Source organism: Macaca thibetana, chromosome 2 (assembly GCF_024542745.1).
Source record: "Macaca thibetana thibetana isolate TM-01 chromosome 2, ASM2454274v1, whole genome shotgun sequence".
Classification (NCBI taxonomy): Eukaryota; Metazoa; Chordata; class Mammalia; order Primates; family Cercopithecidae; genus Macaca; species Macaca thibetana.
In genome coordinates, this window is record NC_065579.1 from 126,087,204 (window position 1) to 126,103,489 (window position 16,286).

A 16,286-nucleotide genomic window follows, 5' to 3' on the forward strand; every position below is an offset into this window, starting at 1 on the left:
GATATCAGAAGATGAAATACTAATTCCGAGGATATTATCAGAAAGACATAGCAACACGGAGATGGAAACACCATAAAAGGTTGTCGGTGAATTGCACAGGGACCCTTACTGAATACCAGAAGTGTCCGGCTTTTAAAATTAAAATGGCCCCCACCTTTAACCTTCTAAAAATGAAGCTAGAAAAGGGTGATGAGATTTCTAATATTGAAACCAATGAAGAGGAAAACCAGGTTATGTGTTTGATCTATCACTGAACTGACTTCATAAAAGGCTCTAACAAAAGAACTACATGGAAATACTGAGAAGAATGAAGGTTCTCAGCGAGATAGGAGGGTTTACAGGAAATAGTTTTGGCATAAGCTTTTCTATGGTTAAAAAAAATGTTGCTTTTGATAAAAGGCAGAATAAAGTCAGAAATGATAGTTTTCACGAAAGTCAATGTTCGCAAAGAAATCCGAAGGTCCAATAGGGTTTGGGCATCATCTTCTAGCACAAGATTTCTGTCTACCTTAGAATGAAGGGAACTCATATTTTCAAAGTAGACTGCGGATTTAGGTTTTCTCGTGTAAATTTTCATCTTGCCTTACTTTGTGGAAATTCTGGTCTATGAAGTCCCAGCAAGTGTGTGAGACGATCCTAGGAACTGGAAGAAACAACATTATAGCCTTTTTTTTTTTTTTTTTTTTTTTAAATACAGAGTCTTGCTCTGCTACCCAGGCTGGAGTGCAGTAACACAATATCACGGTTCACTGCAGCCTTGATCTCCCAGGCTCAGGTGATCCTCCCACCTCAGCCTCCGGGGTAGCTGGGACTAATGGTGCATGCCACTGTGCCCAGCCAATTTTTCTTTTTTTCTTTTTTTTTGTAAAGATGGGGTTTCTCCATGTTGCCCAAGCTGGTTTCAAACTCCTGAGTTCAAACGATCCTCTCGCCTTGGCCTCCCAAAGTGCTGGGATTACAGGTGTGAGCCACTGCACCTGGCCAATGTAGCCTCGAAAGTCTTGAATATTATATGAAAACAAAGAACAAAATTGCCAGAGTGTGTTTCTTTACTCATAATTCCCCTTGTTGAAGTTGAATTTTCTTCAGCAAACTTGCAGAGGAATGTTTCTTGAACACAAACTAAACAACCAAAAATAATACTTTTCTGATCAAGTTTGGTAATTAGCACAGCAAAATCCCATACATTTATGGGACACATTAGCTCAAGGGGTAAAATTACATACAATGTGCAATCATAAGCCCTGGCTGAGTCAATAACTACAAAACGGACAGTTTCTGTGTTTGGAAATGGTTGGTGGGTTGGCATGGGCAAGTTTAGTCAGTTGAACACATTTCATAAACTGTTTACTTGCGACGTTGAAACCATTTACAATACTTGGTGGGTTTTCAAGGCCAGCCTACATTGGCATCACCATGTGGTAGCACCTAGCACCCTGCCTAACCACCCGAGACACACACTCCCATCACTCTTTGCCAAGTCAATACACTTAAGTCCCATGAGTCCATTCCTGATTACCATCAGTTTTGCATGGCATCCTTTTCCTTCACGCTCCAAAACCCCACTGATTTACACATTGTTTATTTTTTGAACTACCTTAAAATCCATGCAAACAGAATTCTGCTGTATGTAAGATGAAAATGCACATATCTCTGGGGCTATTTTACCAACCTTGGGGTCCTTCTCCATGTTGGGACATAGCCTATTTAGAAATCTGCTTATAATAAAAACTGACAACACCCGTGACAAAAATAAGGATATACTATTAAAATAAAATGATATACAGTACTGTCATTATTCTGATACAGAATTTTCACACAGCAATATTGATACAGGTACAAACGGCATCCATTACAATCGACCTTTCGGTTACAAACAACGTTTAAATTACAACTTAATACCGATTTAAAAATGGTAATCAGTGTTGTGCCAGATTAAAATAAATACTTCCTCTTCAAGTGACATTTTCTAGAATATCTCTAAGTAGGAGACTAAGAAAAAAAACTTTACAAAAAGAAAAAGAAGTAAACGTAATCTTTCATTTTTAGAAAAACCCAAACCTAGAAATCTGGACTAAATTAATTTAGCTTTCCATTCCTTCTGTCCACACACCAGCCCAACAGCAGAGCCAAAGTCCTCTTGAGTGACAGGTTTAGGAAGGGTCCGGCAGCACTCCCAGCGTCCACGCCATGAGAGGAGTTTGGAGTGTCAAGTTCACATATAAACTCTTTTCACTATTTAAATAGCCGGCAAAAAGCTGGATTCCCATCAGCGATTCTGCCATCAAACTCAAAGAGATAAACCTACCACTTTAAAATGCAAGAGCAGGGAAGAGAAATGGAGAAAAATAAAGTAAGGTAAGGGCCTTGAAATTCTTTGAGGTGGAAGAGGCAAGGGACCAAAAGTTGTGTGTATGTATGTATGTATGTATGTGTGGCGGGGCACAAATGGGGCTTGGGATGGTGAGGAAAAAAAAAGTTTCTCTAACAAAATATCAAATTCCTATTTTCCTCATTTTTGTGAAAATGGGTATGTTTTTGACATTTAAGAAAAAAGCCAAACCAAACCAAAACACAAACAGGGAAATGAGAACCAGTTCCACAATGCCTTACACTTTATATTTCTATCCAAAAGTAAAATTCCCGATTAAAAAAAAAAATCATTTAAAACTCAAAGATAAAAAAGTTACTTGGAAAGTTGAGGAAGCAAAAGCATTTCTTTCTGGCACATTTTTTGTTTGGCACAATCACAAGTAAGACTTTACAGATAAGATGTGGCTATTCACATTTGGTTTCTACTTTAAAGCGATTACTTTCGGGCTAAACAAATAAATCGGTTAAATGAAGTCCGTAAACAGGCCAAGCCTGGCAGACATGGGCAAGTGTGATGCATCCTCCGCCCAACAAATGGAACCTAAATAAAAAAGAAAACGGAGTCAGAGCTGGAAGGTTTCAAAAACAAACACACCAAACCATTCTTGAGATAGCTATTTAAATAACAACTAGTGTTTACTGAGCGTTAACTACCCATTAGGCAATACGCTCAGTACTTTTTATTTATTTATTATTTATTACTTTTGAGACAGAGTCTTGCTCTGTCACCCAGGCTGGAGGGCAGTGGCACAATTTTGGCTCACTGCAACCTCTGCCTCCCGTGCTCAAGTGATTCTTCTGCCTCAGGCTCCCGAGTAGCTGGGACTACAGGTGCATGCCACCACGGCCAGCTAATTTTTGTAGTCTTTAGTAGAAACAGGGTTTCACCATGTTGGCCAGGCGGGTCTCGAACTACCAACTTCAAGTGAGCTGCCTGCCTCAGCCTCTCAAACTGCTGGGATTACAGGTGTGAGTTACCACACCCGGCCTGCTCAGTACTTTTTATATGTTATCCTTTCCCATTCTTACAATCACCTTGTAAAGATGGCAAGCACTTTAATTGTACCCATTTTACAGATGAGAGAATGAGGCAAAGAGAGACTGGTATATTGGCCAAGGGCACTTATCTAAAACTGGAAGCTTGGCCAGCAGTGAGTGGGCCCAAGAGACCAAGCTTTTAGTCCTCAAGCTGTACTGCCTTTCACTTTTTCTCATTTATTTCTTTTTACGGTATCCTATCACTGAAGCTCCTTAAGCTTGAAGCTGGTATCATGGGCATGACCATGTCTATGCAATAAGCAAATATAAACTCACCATCAATGAGCAATATATAAATTCATACATGTGCACACAGATGCCAGGAGTCAAAATGCTGGGAAAATCTTTAAAAGGAACAGAGGAAAATCAGGGAAGAAGGCAAGCTCAATTTGCATAAATGGAACAAACCACGTGGCAGTGAAAGGTCTGCTTCATTTGAGAGTTACTCTAAGAACCCAGCCCATGTCACCAGCCAAGCTGGGTTGAGGAGGGTCAACCGGCAGCGAGCATGGTGGTTGTCTGTGTTAGTGGCAAATGGTGTACACTCCAAATATGTATGCTTTCTAGAATAAAGACAGCAAATGTCATTTTCCCTCCCCTAAGGAATAGCACCTTCCTGAGAATCTGCCTGTCTTACAAGTTATATGGAGAAAGTTTAATCCCAGGCCTGGAGCGTCTGTGAAATCAGATGGCAAGTGACTCTGATTCAGGCTAAAGTGAGAGAGACGAGTGACTACAGACTCATATCTCAGAGATGTTTCCATAGTTTAAACATGGCAGAGGATGTGTTCTTCCTGCTTCCAAACTCAAATGCTTTATTCAACATCATTCTAGTGTATTTCTCATTCTGTTCCACCAAAACGGGCCACCCCACATCAATGATCTGTCCTTATGAGAAAAGCTGAAATGCATTGTTTAGATGCCTTCCAGATAGATTTCTTTGTATATATCATATAGATATCGACATAGATTACCAAAGCTGTCTACAGACAGTGGCAGAACCATTCCAACCTTATATGGGCGCTGAACTGATAGGACAGACCCAACTCTATGGTAGTGCAACAATATAAAGGCTAATTCTTCTGGGCATGTCTTTCGGTGGTACCACACTCGCATTCTTCTTACCTCCTTTTTCCTTTTTCTTCTCTTCCTCTTTCTTCTTTCCTGCCTTCCATTTCCAAAATTGTTCTGGAAGGGCCAGGGAGATGATTGAGATCAATAAATACAAAGGGAAGAAAAAGAGGCAATGGGAGGGCAGGGTATGTATGTAGTGAACTGGTGGAGCAAGATACAGCCAAGCCATCCCAGTTCCTCTGTCCTTCTGCTGTGTCATGACTTCCCAGGTTCTAATGACAGCATCTACATGCAGACATGTTCGCCACTGGATTAATATAGACTTGTGCTCAGAATGGTTCTGTCACTGTGTGTCAAAGGGAACACTGAGGGCTGGCTCTTTTGCTGCCACCAAGAACACATCAGAGGAGGTGAGTACAGCTGGACTGGCTTAGACAATTACAAGTGGATAGCATGAGAAGTGATCATCAATTACCTTTATAGCCCATTCTGACGCTGAGACCTTAAGTTTCCTTTCTGCCAAGCCTAAAACTGGTACATGGGCCAGTGATTCTCAACTAGGGATGACTGTGTCCCCAGGGGACATTTGGCAATGTCTGCAAATGTCTTCATTTGTCACAACTAAGGGCAGGGAGGGGGATGCTCTAGGCATCTAGTGGGTAGAGGCCAAGGACGTTGCTAAACATTTTACAATGCACAGGACAACCCCTACAACAAAGAATTATCTGGCACAAGATGTCAATAGTGCTGAGGCTGAGAAAAACAGACACAGAGAGCAATATCCAAGTAAAAGGAGCCTGAAGTGTGTCAGTGAAATACACCTATAATGAGCATGTTAAACTGTTATAAACGGAGATCACCAAGTATGTTTCTTTCATTTACCCATTCGACAGATACTGAGCGCCACCTTCATACCAGGCCCTATCTTAAGTGCTGAGCATACAACGATGAGCAAAACAGGTGAGGGTGCACATCATCGTGGCGCTTCCCTCTTAATGATACAAGATAGAACACCAGTAAAATTGTTTCAGCTGCTTACGGGTGCTCACAGCCTTCTGCTTTCTGCATCGTGACACTATGATCACTCTCTGGACTGTCACATGGGGTGGGCAGTACCTTGGGCCTGGTAGAAAAGAAAAATCACGTGGATTGTGTGCCATGGGTCAGTTCTCAGAAGGCATCATTTATGAATGTCATCCCAAACCTCAGCACCAGATTTTTGCTTTGTCTGAGACAGAGGTAAGTGACTTCCTTTTGAGGTGAAGCAAAGGTCCTGGACTGAGATTACTCAGCTAGGAGGGAATAATGCTCATAGTCAAACACAGTCCTGCTTTCTTCCAGATATTGCTCTCTTCTCAAATACCACCAAGCCCAGACACCAGACTCTCTAAAGAGGGGACCATATCCGTTTTACTCATGAGCATATAGCTCTTAGTCTTGTACACAGAAAACACTCAGGAAATACTTGCTGATCTTGTACACAGAAAACACTCAGGAAATATGTGCCAATCACATGCCCTGCAATGCCCCACAGAGACTAGAAGCTCCCCAAAGGGCAGAAGTGAGATGACCGTCTCAGATCCCGAGGCTCCCCTCACTACCCTGCCCAGCTCCGAGCAGGCAAAACGTAACTCACACCACCAAACTCAGAGATGGACTCACCATGAAGCCCAAGAGGCCAAAGCCCCTCTGTAGTCCAGGACCTAGAGGAGGGACCCTGGTAGTGTGTTCACGAGGTCATCTGTTTTTGTGAAACTTTCAAAAAATACTTTGTAATCTTTAAATCAAGGACACCGAGACCGTATGAACATCAATCTGGATCTGCCTGAACTGCAAGGTCCTTGATACTGAGGTGCTTTTTTCTCATTCAAACCCAGTTCACTCAGATCTGTGAGCTCCTAATGACAAAAACCATGATTCCTTTTCTCTTTTCTTTTCTCTCTTCTCTTCTTTTCTTCTTTATTTCTTTCTTTCTTTCTTTTTTTTTTTTTGTGAGTCAGAGTCTTGCTCTGTTGTTGCACCCAGACTGGAGTGCAATGGCGTGATCTCAGCTCACTGTAGCCTCCGCCTCCCAGGTTCCAGAGATTCTCCCACCTCAGCCTTCCGAGTAGCTGGGACTACAGGAACGTGCACCCACGCCCAGCTAATTTTTGTATTTTTAGTCGAGAACGGGTTTTGCCATGTTGCCCAGGTTGGTCTTGAACTCCTGGCCTCGAGTGATCCGCCCATCTCGGCCTCCCAAAGTCTGGGGGTTACAGGCATAAGCCACTGTGCCTGGCCAAAAGCCATGATTTCTGATATTATACACTCAGTAGATGCTTGTCAATTTCTTGACTGGCCCATTCACTTCTAGATTTACAGACACTGAGTGACAAAGCTAACAGGCGTGTCTCATAATCACAAATGCATGAGAAAGTGCTTACGGAAGATGCACACCGGAACCCCTTAGTCCAAACTTCATGGTTTACTTTAGAATCAACCAACACTCAATGCAAAGTTTCCAATAGCCTAGAATTCCAAACAGCAAATTCTAGAAGTTACCGAGGCAGAACATCCAGCACTTTGAGAAAGCATGATTTTTACTCTTTTACAGCACTTTTAAAGAGAAATTAGCACTTATAAAAGGGCAACATGAGGGATCGTTATGGTGTGGAAATGTTTTGTGCCTTAACTGTATCAATGTCAATATCCTGCTTGTAATATTGTACTATAGTTTTGCAAGATGTCACCACTGGGAGAAACTGGGCAAAGAGTATGTAGTACCAAAGTTGAGAAAAACCTGTATTAGACTAAAGCCTATTTCTGTCTTGTAAGCTCTTTTGCTGAATTGAACCTATAAAACACAGCTATGATGCTATCCCAAGAAATAATAATAGACAGTAGCTCTTGACATCATGATAGGAAAGATGAGAAAATTAGCATATTATGCTTTCTTCCCCATCTGTTGCAAATTTTTAGTTGCATTAGTTATATTTTCATGTTTTAAATTTTTTTTACTTAAAAATATATTAAAATTTTAATAACTTCATATTCTGAAATTATAATTATGTTTACAATGTTTTGTTATAGGCTGGTTCTAAAATAGAAACCACTAATAATTTTTAAAATATTAAGTTAAAAAAACAAATAAGTACCAGATTTTTATTTGAATTTTCTTCCTTCAGAAAAGGAAAATATATTGGTCAACTTTTAAAGTGAAGTTTTTAAAAAATCCTGGTGCTAAAAATGTTCACATAAAAAGTGCAGCAAAATTTAAAACAAGATTGTTTGAAGGAAATATAGTTGCTTAAACTGAACAAATTCAGAAAACAACATGCAGTAAAAATTAAAGTATTAGTCACATAATTATTGAACACTAAAAAGTGTTTAAAGCTTTCAAACCTAAACATTAGTCAAAATGGGAAGGAAATGGCTAATCTTCTATGTAAACTTTGGAAAGTAGAGGCATTAATAGAAACGTTGTTGTTTTGTTTTGTTTTTTAAACAGAAAGTTTCTTCTATAGGCATGATTCAGTAAGTCATTCTTAACTGTTAAAAATGCACCTGTAATCCCAGCACTTTGGGAGGCCGAGGCGAGTGGATCACAAGGTCAGGAGATCGAAACCATCCTGGCTAATACAGTGAAACCCTGTCTCTACTAAAAATACAAAAAAAAAAAAAAAAAAAAAAATTAGCCGGGCATGGTGGCAGGCACCTGTAGTCCCAGGTACTCGGGAGGCTGAGGTGAGAGAATGGTGTGAACCCGGGAGGCAAAGCTTGCAGTGAGCTGAGATCATGCCACTGTACTCCAGCGTAGGTGACAGAGTGAGACTCCATCTCAAAAAAAAAAAAAAATTGAGAAAAATGAACACCTGTTAAAGCTATTATTTGCTTTAAAATGTGTTTAGAAAATATGCATACTGTGTTTCCTGGGTGAACTCATATATTTTATTCTATCTTAAAATTATCAAATATAAAGTTCAAAACTATACAATTATAAAACAATAGCCTGTCAGGGACTGTAAACTCTACAAGTTAATTGGTACATCTTAAATAAAACAGTAAACTGACCTCGGTAGCTATCAACTCCTACCTATGGTTCTCAGTTTCATTCATCAAATACTGTTCACTTGACCCAAATAAACAGATTTTTGGTGGCTAATGACTAAGCTGAAACAAAATGAAAAAAAAAATCTATATAGTGTCTGCATTTTTACTGTCTACTAATGAGCCATTAAACTTGAGAGCATAATTGAATACTGTATATAATGTTCATCAGAATGTACTGAGGAAAGACTTTTTCTTTCTTGAGTTGTTTTGAAAAGACTACACAGCTGAGAGATATTCTGGAAGAAACTAGATTTTTTTTTCTACAATAGGTAAATTTCATCTGGAACAAGTAGCAACTCTGGGACCTACTCTTAAAATAGGTCATCAAAATAACCTTTGAAAATGTATTTGAAGACAAAAAAGCAACCAATATGAAAAGTTAGAAAATAAAATTCCAGAAATACATTTCAAGTGAGCATCTGAAAACCATACTCTGTTATTTAAAGATTTCATTATTGGATCCCTGATAAAAACAAAATCAAAGAGATGTAGCCAGGCTTATGAAAGAAGACTGCATTTGTTTACTTTCCAAATTAATCTTGGACTAAACCTGAAATTGAAGTTATCTAGGAACTGGGGAAAAAGAATTCGGTTCTCTTTTAAATATTGCAGAGGACTGGAACACTCAAAACTATCGGATGGCACAAACTCCCAGTCTGAACTGTTATCACTCATTCCAGTGATCATTTTGTCTCTATTATCCAAACAAACCAGTTTTGGTTAATTGGACTAAAAAGTGTTCAAATGAAACCCAACAACTACTTTCATGGAGGTAGAGGCGTGTAATGATTAAGACCACATAAACAATAGAGTGTCACAAAGAATAAAGTTGAGTGTCTCTTGTTTACTCACGGCCTGTGTTGCTGAACCCCTCTGAGGCTTAATGTTGTGTATAGGCTTGTTGTATTAAATAAGAAGTATATCTACAACATTTAATATAGAGGATCCGGTATGTCACAGTATTTAACAAGGTGCAATTATGATTGTTATTAACACAAACATAGTTCCACAGGAAGTGTCACTTTTCCCTTGTTTTAGTAAACAGGCTACATGATTCTAACATCTAGGGCATGTGAAACTATACTAATACTGTATAAAAACAACACAATTTTTCTTTTTCCAGACAGAGTCTTGCTGGAGTGTAGTGATACAATCATGCTCACTGCAGCCTGAAAATCCTGGACTCAACTGATCCCCCCCGGCCCGCCATCTCAGCCTTCCTGGTAACTAGGACTACAGCTATGTGCCACCATGCCCAGCTAATTTTAAAAAATGTTTCTATAGAGACAGGGTCTCACTATGTTGCCCAGGCTGGTCTCAAATTCCTGGGCTCAAGCAAACTGCCTGCCTCAGACTCCCAAATTGCTGGGATTACAGTGTGAGCCACTATGCAAGCCAAAAACAACGTAATTCTTAAAGGAGAAAGTTAAGAGTAAGTGTTTCAGAGACAATGACTTAAGTGTACAAAAGATAACTCATAATTCAATAAGGGTGTTGAAAATAACAAGATCAATGCTAAAGGCAGCTGGGCCAGTGGCCCCTCTTCTAGGGAAGTTTGGCATTGAGACACACAACTAACACTTTAAACCTCTTCTGTCCAAGAATAAACAATGCATGTCATGTTTTTTAAAGACAGTGCAGTCTTGCATGGTAAAACCACAGGAGGGATGGTTTAAACGTAACAGGAAGCATTTCACAAGGCAACCACAGGAAAGCCAAAAGCAAATTCAGTCTTTAGATAGGCCCAAACTACTGGAATCCACATTACGGCTTGCAGAGCTAGACCTGGGTCAAGCGGCCACAATTTCTTTCATTCTGTTCACTCCGAGGAGGTCAAAATATTAACTATTCTCTGGGACTGTCGAGTACAGGAAAGATGTTTGGCTGTATTACATTTTAAAACCCTAAATCACATGTGAAAAAATAAGACAGAAAACGGAATTTGGTTTGCTTTGAAAACATTCTACTTGTTTTTAAAAGAAAGTATACAATGTGTAGAAAGAACACTCTGAAGAGAATGAGCTCAACCTCTCGCAAACCACCTGGCCTAGGACTTGCAATGCCTCTGGAGGCACTTTACTGATGGGAAAAATGCGGAGGTGGAACCAGAGGAAGGCAACGCAACCTGGCATTGCTGGGGGGCTCTGTTGAGGCCTCACAGTGTTTCAAAGGTTTTTAATCAGAAGGCCAAGAACTCTCCAGTTCCACATGCCTTCTGCCTCCCACCCACCCGCTTCCTCATATAATGTAAACCTTCCCGACCCCTGTAGACAGGTGGGTCTGCAACCCTTGGGGACACAACCTCTCAAGCCCTGTCCAATCCTGCCATCCTATGATCATGCCATTACTGTTAATAACTTTTCAAAAGTGTTGTTTAGGTCACTGTGATATTGAGTTGACAGATAATACAGCAAGTTGGAAAATTAAATATCATCAATCTCTAAAATTGTGAACAATGTATCCTGTAGGTAGAGTCAAAATATAGAATGTTTAAACTAACATACAAGAGTGACTGTATAATCGATTTTCTTAAAAAAACCCAAAACGCAGAGCTTATGCCTTATCAGTAGATCTAATATTAAAAGCAGTCTTTTCAAGAACTTCTATACTCCAATTTCTGCAAAGATGCATACTAAAGTATAATATATATTTTTGTTCTAAATAAATTTTAAGCAAATTCATGTGTTGGAAATTATATTGGTAAAATGCTTCTAACACTATGAGAGCAATAACATGATAATTATCACTGGAATAAGAAAGACAGAGGATACAATTCTTTGAAATGAAAGGGGAGAGGAGAGGGGGTAGTTTTCCACTGTTATCCTTGCTAACGTCCAATATTCATTTGTTTGCCGAGCACATTACCCGGTCCTTCATGTCATACAGACCTTGCTCGCAGTTATCACTGTAGAACCACCATGAATACAAATATATATATATATTATACTAACTTTACGAGTCAGTGGATGGCAGCTGTCTCCCAGTTTGCCCATAGGTGTGCAAATCCTTATGCTCTTAACCCAGATACTGACAGCACAGCACATGCCTCCACCACATTGGGAGTCCTTGTCACAAGCCTGAAATGTAATAAACAAACAGATAAATATAGATAACAGGAAAGACTCAGGCTAAGGAAATATATAATTGGCAGTGAAAATTCCCTTTAAATATCTAAACACTTCAACTTTAATAATCACATATATTTTAAAAAATGATAACCTTCATTTACTTGTGTATATCTACAATACAATCTGATCAGAATAGCTATTTCTTATTTTTTGAAATTGGGCTAAATTCTAGCCCCTGGCTTATGAAAATCTTAAATAAACATAAGATTTTTTTAAAAAATGAAATCAGCTCTCTTTTTCCAGCGCTTTAGGGCTGAATTGGCTTTGAACTTGAAGAACAAGACTATATTAGTCTTACACTACACATGGCCATTAGGAACTACATAAATCCAATCACAAGATTTTATGACTATTAACTGCAGAATACACTGGGGCCAATTTTAAAAAAGAGATTTAAATAGTCTCTAAATCTGGCATGAAACACTCCAGACCCATAAAGGCACTGAGGTAAATTTTAGAAGTGCTCATTTTCCCTTTCAAATATTTGCATTTTGGTTCATGAGACTTGACGTTTCTCACACCACTGACTTGCTTTTTCATCATTTTCTCTTTAAAGAAGTCTCATAGGTTGAGAATGGACAGACCAAGATGCTTGCCTTATGTTACTCTTCCTTCAGGTGAATAAGCTGCAAAGAGCAAATTACTGGCTTAGGATAAACATATATGCACATTACAAAACCAGCTAACAATCCTGTAAGATCCATCAGTTTAAGAAATGCAAGTGACAGGTGCAATTGTCAATAGTAATTACTCAAGGCACCTGCTTTCAATATAAAAGTTGTAAATACATACAATGGAACAATGGAGGAAACAATGGAATGAAACAACTATGGAGGAATTTCCATACTCTACTAAATAGAAATAAATAATGAAGCCTAAATTTATTTGCATGAAAATGGATCTGAAGAACTATTATTCTTTCCTAGAACCAACAAAAAATAGAATGCTTTGTTTGAACCGTGGGCAGTAATCTGTTTTGCTAGTGATAAGATAAAAACATCCTGTACTATATATGTAAGAAACTAAAACCTCTATCATTTAGGCACAAATTTAAATGTATAATTAGTGGAAACAACTAAAACAGTCCTTCAAAATTCTTAGTTTTGAGGACAGTCATAACTTCTCAAGACATAAAAATATGGGCACATTCTTCACATTATTTCTCATTAAAAGTAACCAACCATTTTACTTTAAAGTTCATTTACTTCCCTCATTGGAATATATCTCTCAGTCTATCTAAAACGAGTATCTGGATAAAAGGTAAAAATTTCACCTTGAGTTTTTGCATTCATCTTGAGGTGTTTGGATTTTACAGGACAATATATAAATGTTTCAACTTTCCAATTTTTATCTGCATGCCAGAAATCATGTAAATGTAGCCATTGCATCCCATAAATAAGATGTCTAGTCAATGATCTTTTACAATATAGTTTTAACAAATCTATGTGGGCATACAAATCAATTTCAAAATACCTACATACACTACCCAAAAAACTGTAGATGTAAGATGGAAGTTTTAGCCAGTATTTTATTTCAACAGATGCTCAATACACTGAATTTTGAGGCCCCATGAGTTTTTTTAATGAGACAATCAAACATCTAGCCAAAATCCTTTAAAATTCAATCACCTGGATGTTTAACATGCTATATACAATATATCTTGATAAGTTACTGAATTTTTCATTTGAATCCAGATGATTTCTGTCATAGAGACATAACTGCAGTTTATTGCACTGTTGCTTTAGAGACATTTAAAAAAATTCTCTTTTTGTAACACTGAGTTAAAATAACAATAACAAAAACAGCACACATAACTATATAATAAGCCCAGTCTAAGCCTCTCTAACAGATAGACAGCCAATGTGATAAAATTTTATTTTGTAACAAAAGCTTCAGTTCTTGGAAAATTTACAAAGAGTTGCACAGGTTTATATATTTTTAATTAGACAGCTGTTTCCTAATGCCCTTCATCTTTAACCCATTGCAAATCTATTCAGATAGTGTTGTCCTGTGAATGGAACAAAAAGATTCTTATATTGCAAAGGGATCTTGGGCTCAGAGGATTAGGAGAAACTTTAAATGAGCCAGCAGGAGAAGAGGGAGAAAAAAATCCAATCATGTTTCAATTCTCATGTATTAGAAAGACCTGCAAAAACTTTTTTTCAACCACATGGACTGGCAAAGCTATGCAAGTAATTGTTTTAAAAACCTCTTTTCTAATAAATATCACAGAGCTTACAGTTAAAAATCTGTTGGATATATACAAATGCTGTCATAGCATAAGGACTTCCAAAATTCTATAAACCTAATAACTAATATAGAGAAAATAGGACTTGATTTTCTCAAGACAATGACATTTCCTTTAAAGTCAAATGTTATTTTATTATCTAGGTATCAACATTTCAAACATAGACATTTTATGTAAATCCTATTATGTGCACTTAAATATTTTAAGTAATTTAATGAAGGTGTGAAATAATTCCTCGCTTAAAAAAAAAAAACAGTAAAGAAGTTGAACAACCAGGAAATGATAGCAGTTTCGCCTTGTTAATGTAAACCAGACTATTTACTATTGTACTGCAAACCCAATTCTTCAGATCCACACAAAATAGTTGGGAGTGGGAGAGAACCGAACTAGTTCCTGCTTACAAAAAAGACGAAGACATCTTTAAGTTTAAACATCTACACAGCAACCTACTCCATCATTATGCTGGAGCACTGGAGGTGCTTTGCCAGGAATTAGAAATTTAAAACTTTTATGGGGAGACCTCAAGACCCTGGCGGGGAAAAGCCCCGGAACCCAGAAGGAAGCGCCCACAATTGCCTTTCAAAGCGCTCACATGGCCCTGGACCAAGCGATTTCAAAGGGTTTCTGCGGAGGACGCATCGGGAGCAAACTCTTTGATTGTAGGATTAAGACTCTGGGCACTTGGGGAATTCGTCTTGGTCCTTTGCATTTCAGGAAGGGGCCGTCAAATTTTAAGGTTCGACGCTGGAGCGCCTCCAAAAGTACTTGAGAAGACTCAGAGAGAAACTTCTTTCAGCCTAACAGAAGAAAAATGCGAGGAGTGAGGCTGTGGGTGATGAGGGAGAAGTAAGTGGGAGAAGGTGGTAATAAAGGTGGTGGGCGACATCCTTGTCACTTTTTCTTCCAGGACGCGCCCAGTGTCCCCAGCCGTCTGCTGCTTTTGGAACTGGGCATTTTCCCAAGCGCACCAAGGGGCGAATGGGGCAGGTGTCCCCACCCAGGGCGACCCTCCCTTTGCCTCTAGCCTGCCCTTCAGGGTCCCGTCCCAAGACCCCTGGGCACATCGCAGGCGCGCATCAGGGGCGGACAGGTGCGCCAGGGCCGCTTACCCCGGTGATCACGGCGGCGTCCCCGACGCGGGGCGTGAGCAGCAGCGGCGGCAGCAGCAGGAGGAGCAGGAGTGGGGCGCAGCGCGGGCTTCTCATGGCGCCCTCGGGACTGGGCGGCCGCCGGAGGCGGTTGGGGGCTCGGGGCCGGGGCGCGCTGGGTGGAGCGCGGAGCGGCAGGCGGACGGGCGCGGCGGCTCCCGCGAGCCTCGGGGCCGTTATAAAGGCTAGCCCCGCCGTGACTCACGCCGGCGCCCGCCCGGCAGCACACGCGGGGGGCACGGCGCGAGCACACGCCCCACGCCCCACGCGCACACGCGCGCCCGCCTGGGCCCGGCCGGTTCCCAGACGAGCACGTGCTGCGCGCGGCCCCCCGCGCCCCCGCCTCGGGCGCCACGCAGGCAGCGCTCCTCGCGGGGCGCCCCGCTCCGCGCCGTTCCCTCCGCCGTCGCCCAGCCGCCGCCTTTCGCACGCGCCGGAATCGCTTTTGTGGTCTCCGAGTCACTCATTTGCTGTCCTGGTTTCCAAAACTCCACGTGCTCTGCGCCGAAAACTTGCAAATCATTTGCTGTACAGATGTTTAGGGGGCGCCTACTACGTGCCCGGCGCTGCAGACACATAGGAGGCGGGGGGTGGGTGAGGGAGACACAGCAGCCCCTGAATCCATTCGTTTGCTCAGCAGGTCTGTACTGGGCGCCCGCTGTGTGCCAGCTACTGCCACCGGCTCTGTCCTCACGATGGAATAACTTAACAGAGAAGACAGACATCAATCACATACCCTGGAAACGTGGAAGGCAGAGGAAAAGAACAAAGGGAGAGCAAAATCGCCCCAATCCCACATCCCCGACGACGTGGAAGGATTTGTCCTTCCAACTGCAGAACTCCTATTTGTTTCTTTCGTGTCAGATGGCTTCCCTTTATGCCCACATCTGTTCCCGACCCTCTCCTCTGATTTTCCTCACATGTATTTCCTCCCCTCTTCAGCCCCGCGCCAGCTCCAGGCACAGCCGTTCAGGGTGATGCCAAAGGGAAATGAGAACGCCTGGTTTCGAGTGCCAGCCTGAGGCCCCTTAAGCCCTAGGTACGCAGCTCTCTCTTCTTTCTTTAACTTTCCAGCCCAGGAAAATCACCCTTCGGTTTTACAGATGCGATAGGGCATTATTGTGATTCGTTCATTCATGTAAACATGAATTGAGTGTCTAGTGGGTTCCAGGCACACCAGGAAAGAAC

At 40.8% G+C, this 16,286-nt stretch overlaps 1 protein-coding gene across 2 annotated transcripts; it reads right to left on the minus strand.

Moving 5' to 3' along the window:
- Nucleotides 1-1,389: 1,389 nt before the first annotated feature.
- Nucleotides 1,390-15,309, minus strand: PROK2 (prokineticin 2). 2 transcript variants are annotated; one of them, XM_050781363.1, is made up of 4 exons: nucleotides 15,060-15,251; nucleotides 11,526-11,651; nucleotides 4,537-4,599; nucleotides 1,390-2,914 (listed from the first exon to the last, which is right to left on the minus strand). In XM_050781363.1, the coding sequence occupies exons 1-4, from the start codon at nucleotides 15,153-15,155 to the stop codon at nucleotides 2,810-2,812; spliced, it is 390 nt and encodes a 129-aa protein (XP_050637320.1). In that variant the 5' UTR covers nucleotides 15,156-15,251; the 3' UTR covers nucleotides 1,390-2,809. The 2 variants fall into 2 exon arrangements, with proteins under 2 accessions (XP_050637320.1, XP_050637321.1); XM_050781364.1 differs by lacking the exon at nucleotides 4,537-4,599 and having other exon boundaries at nucleotides 15,060-15,309.
- Nucleotides 15,310-16,286: the final 977 nt, after the last annotated feature.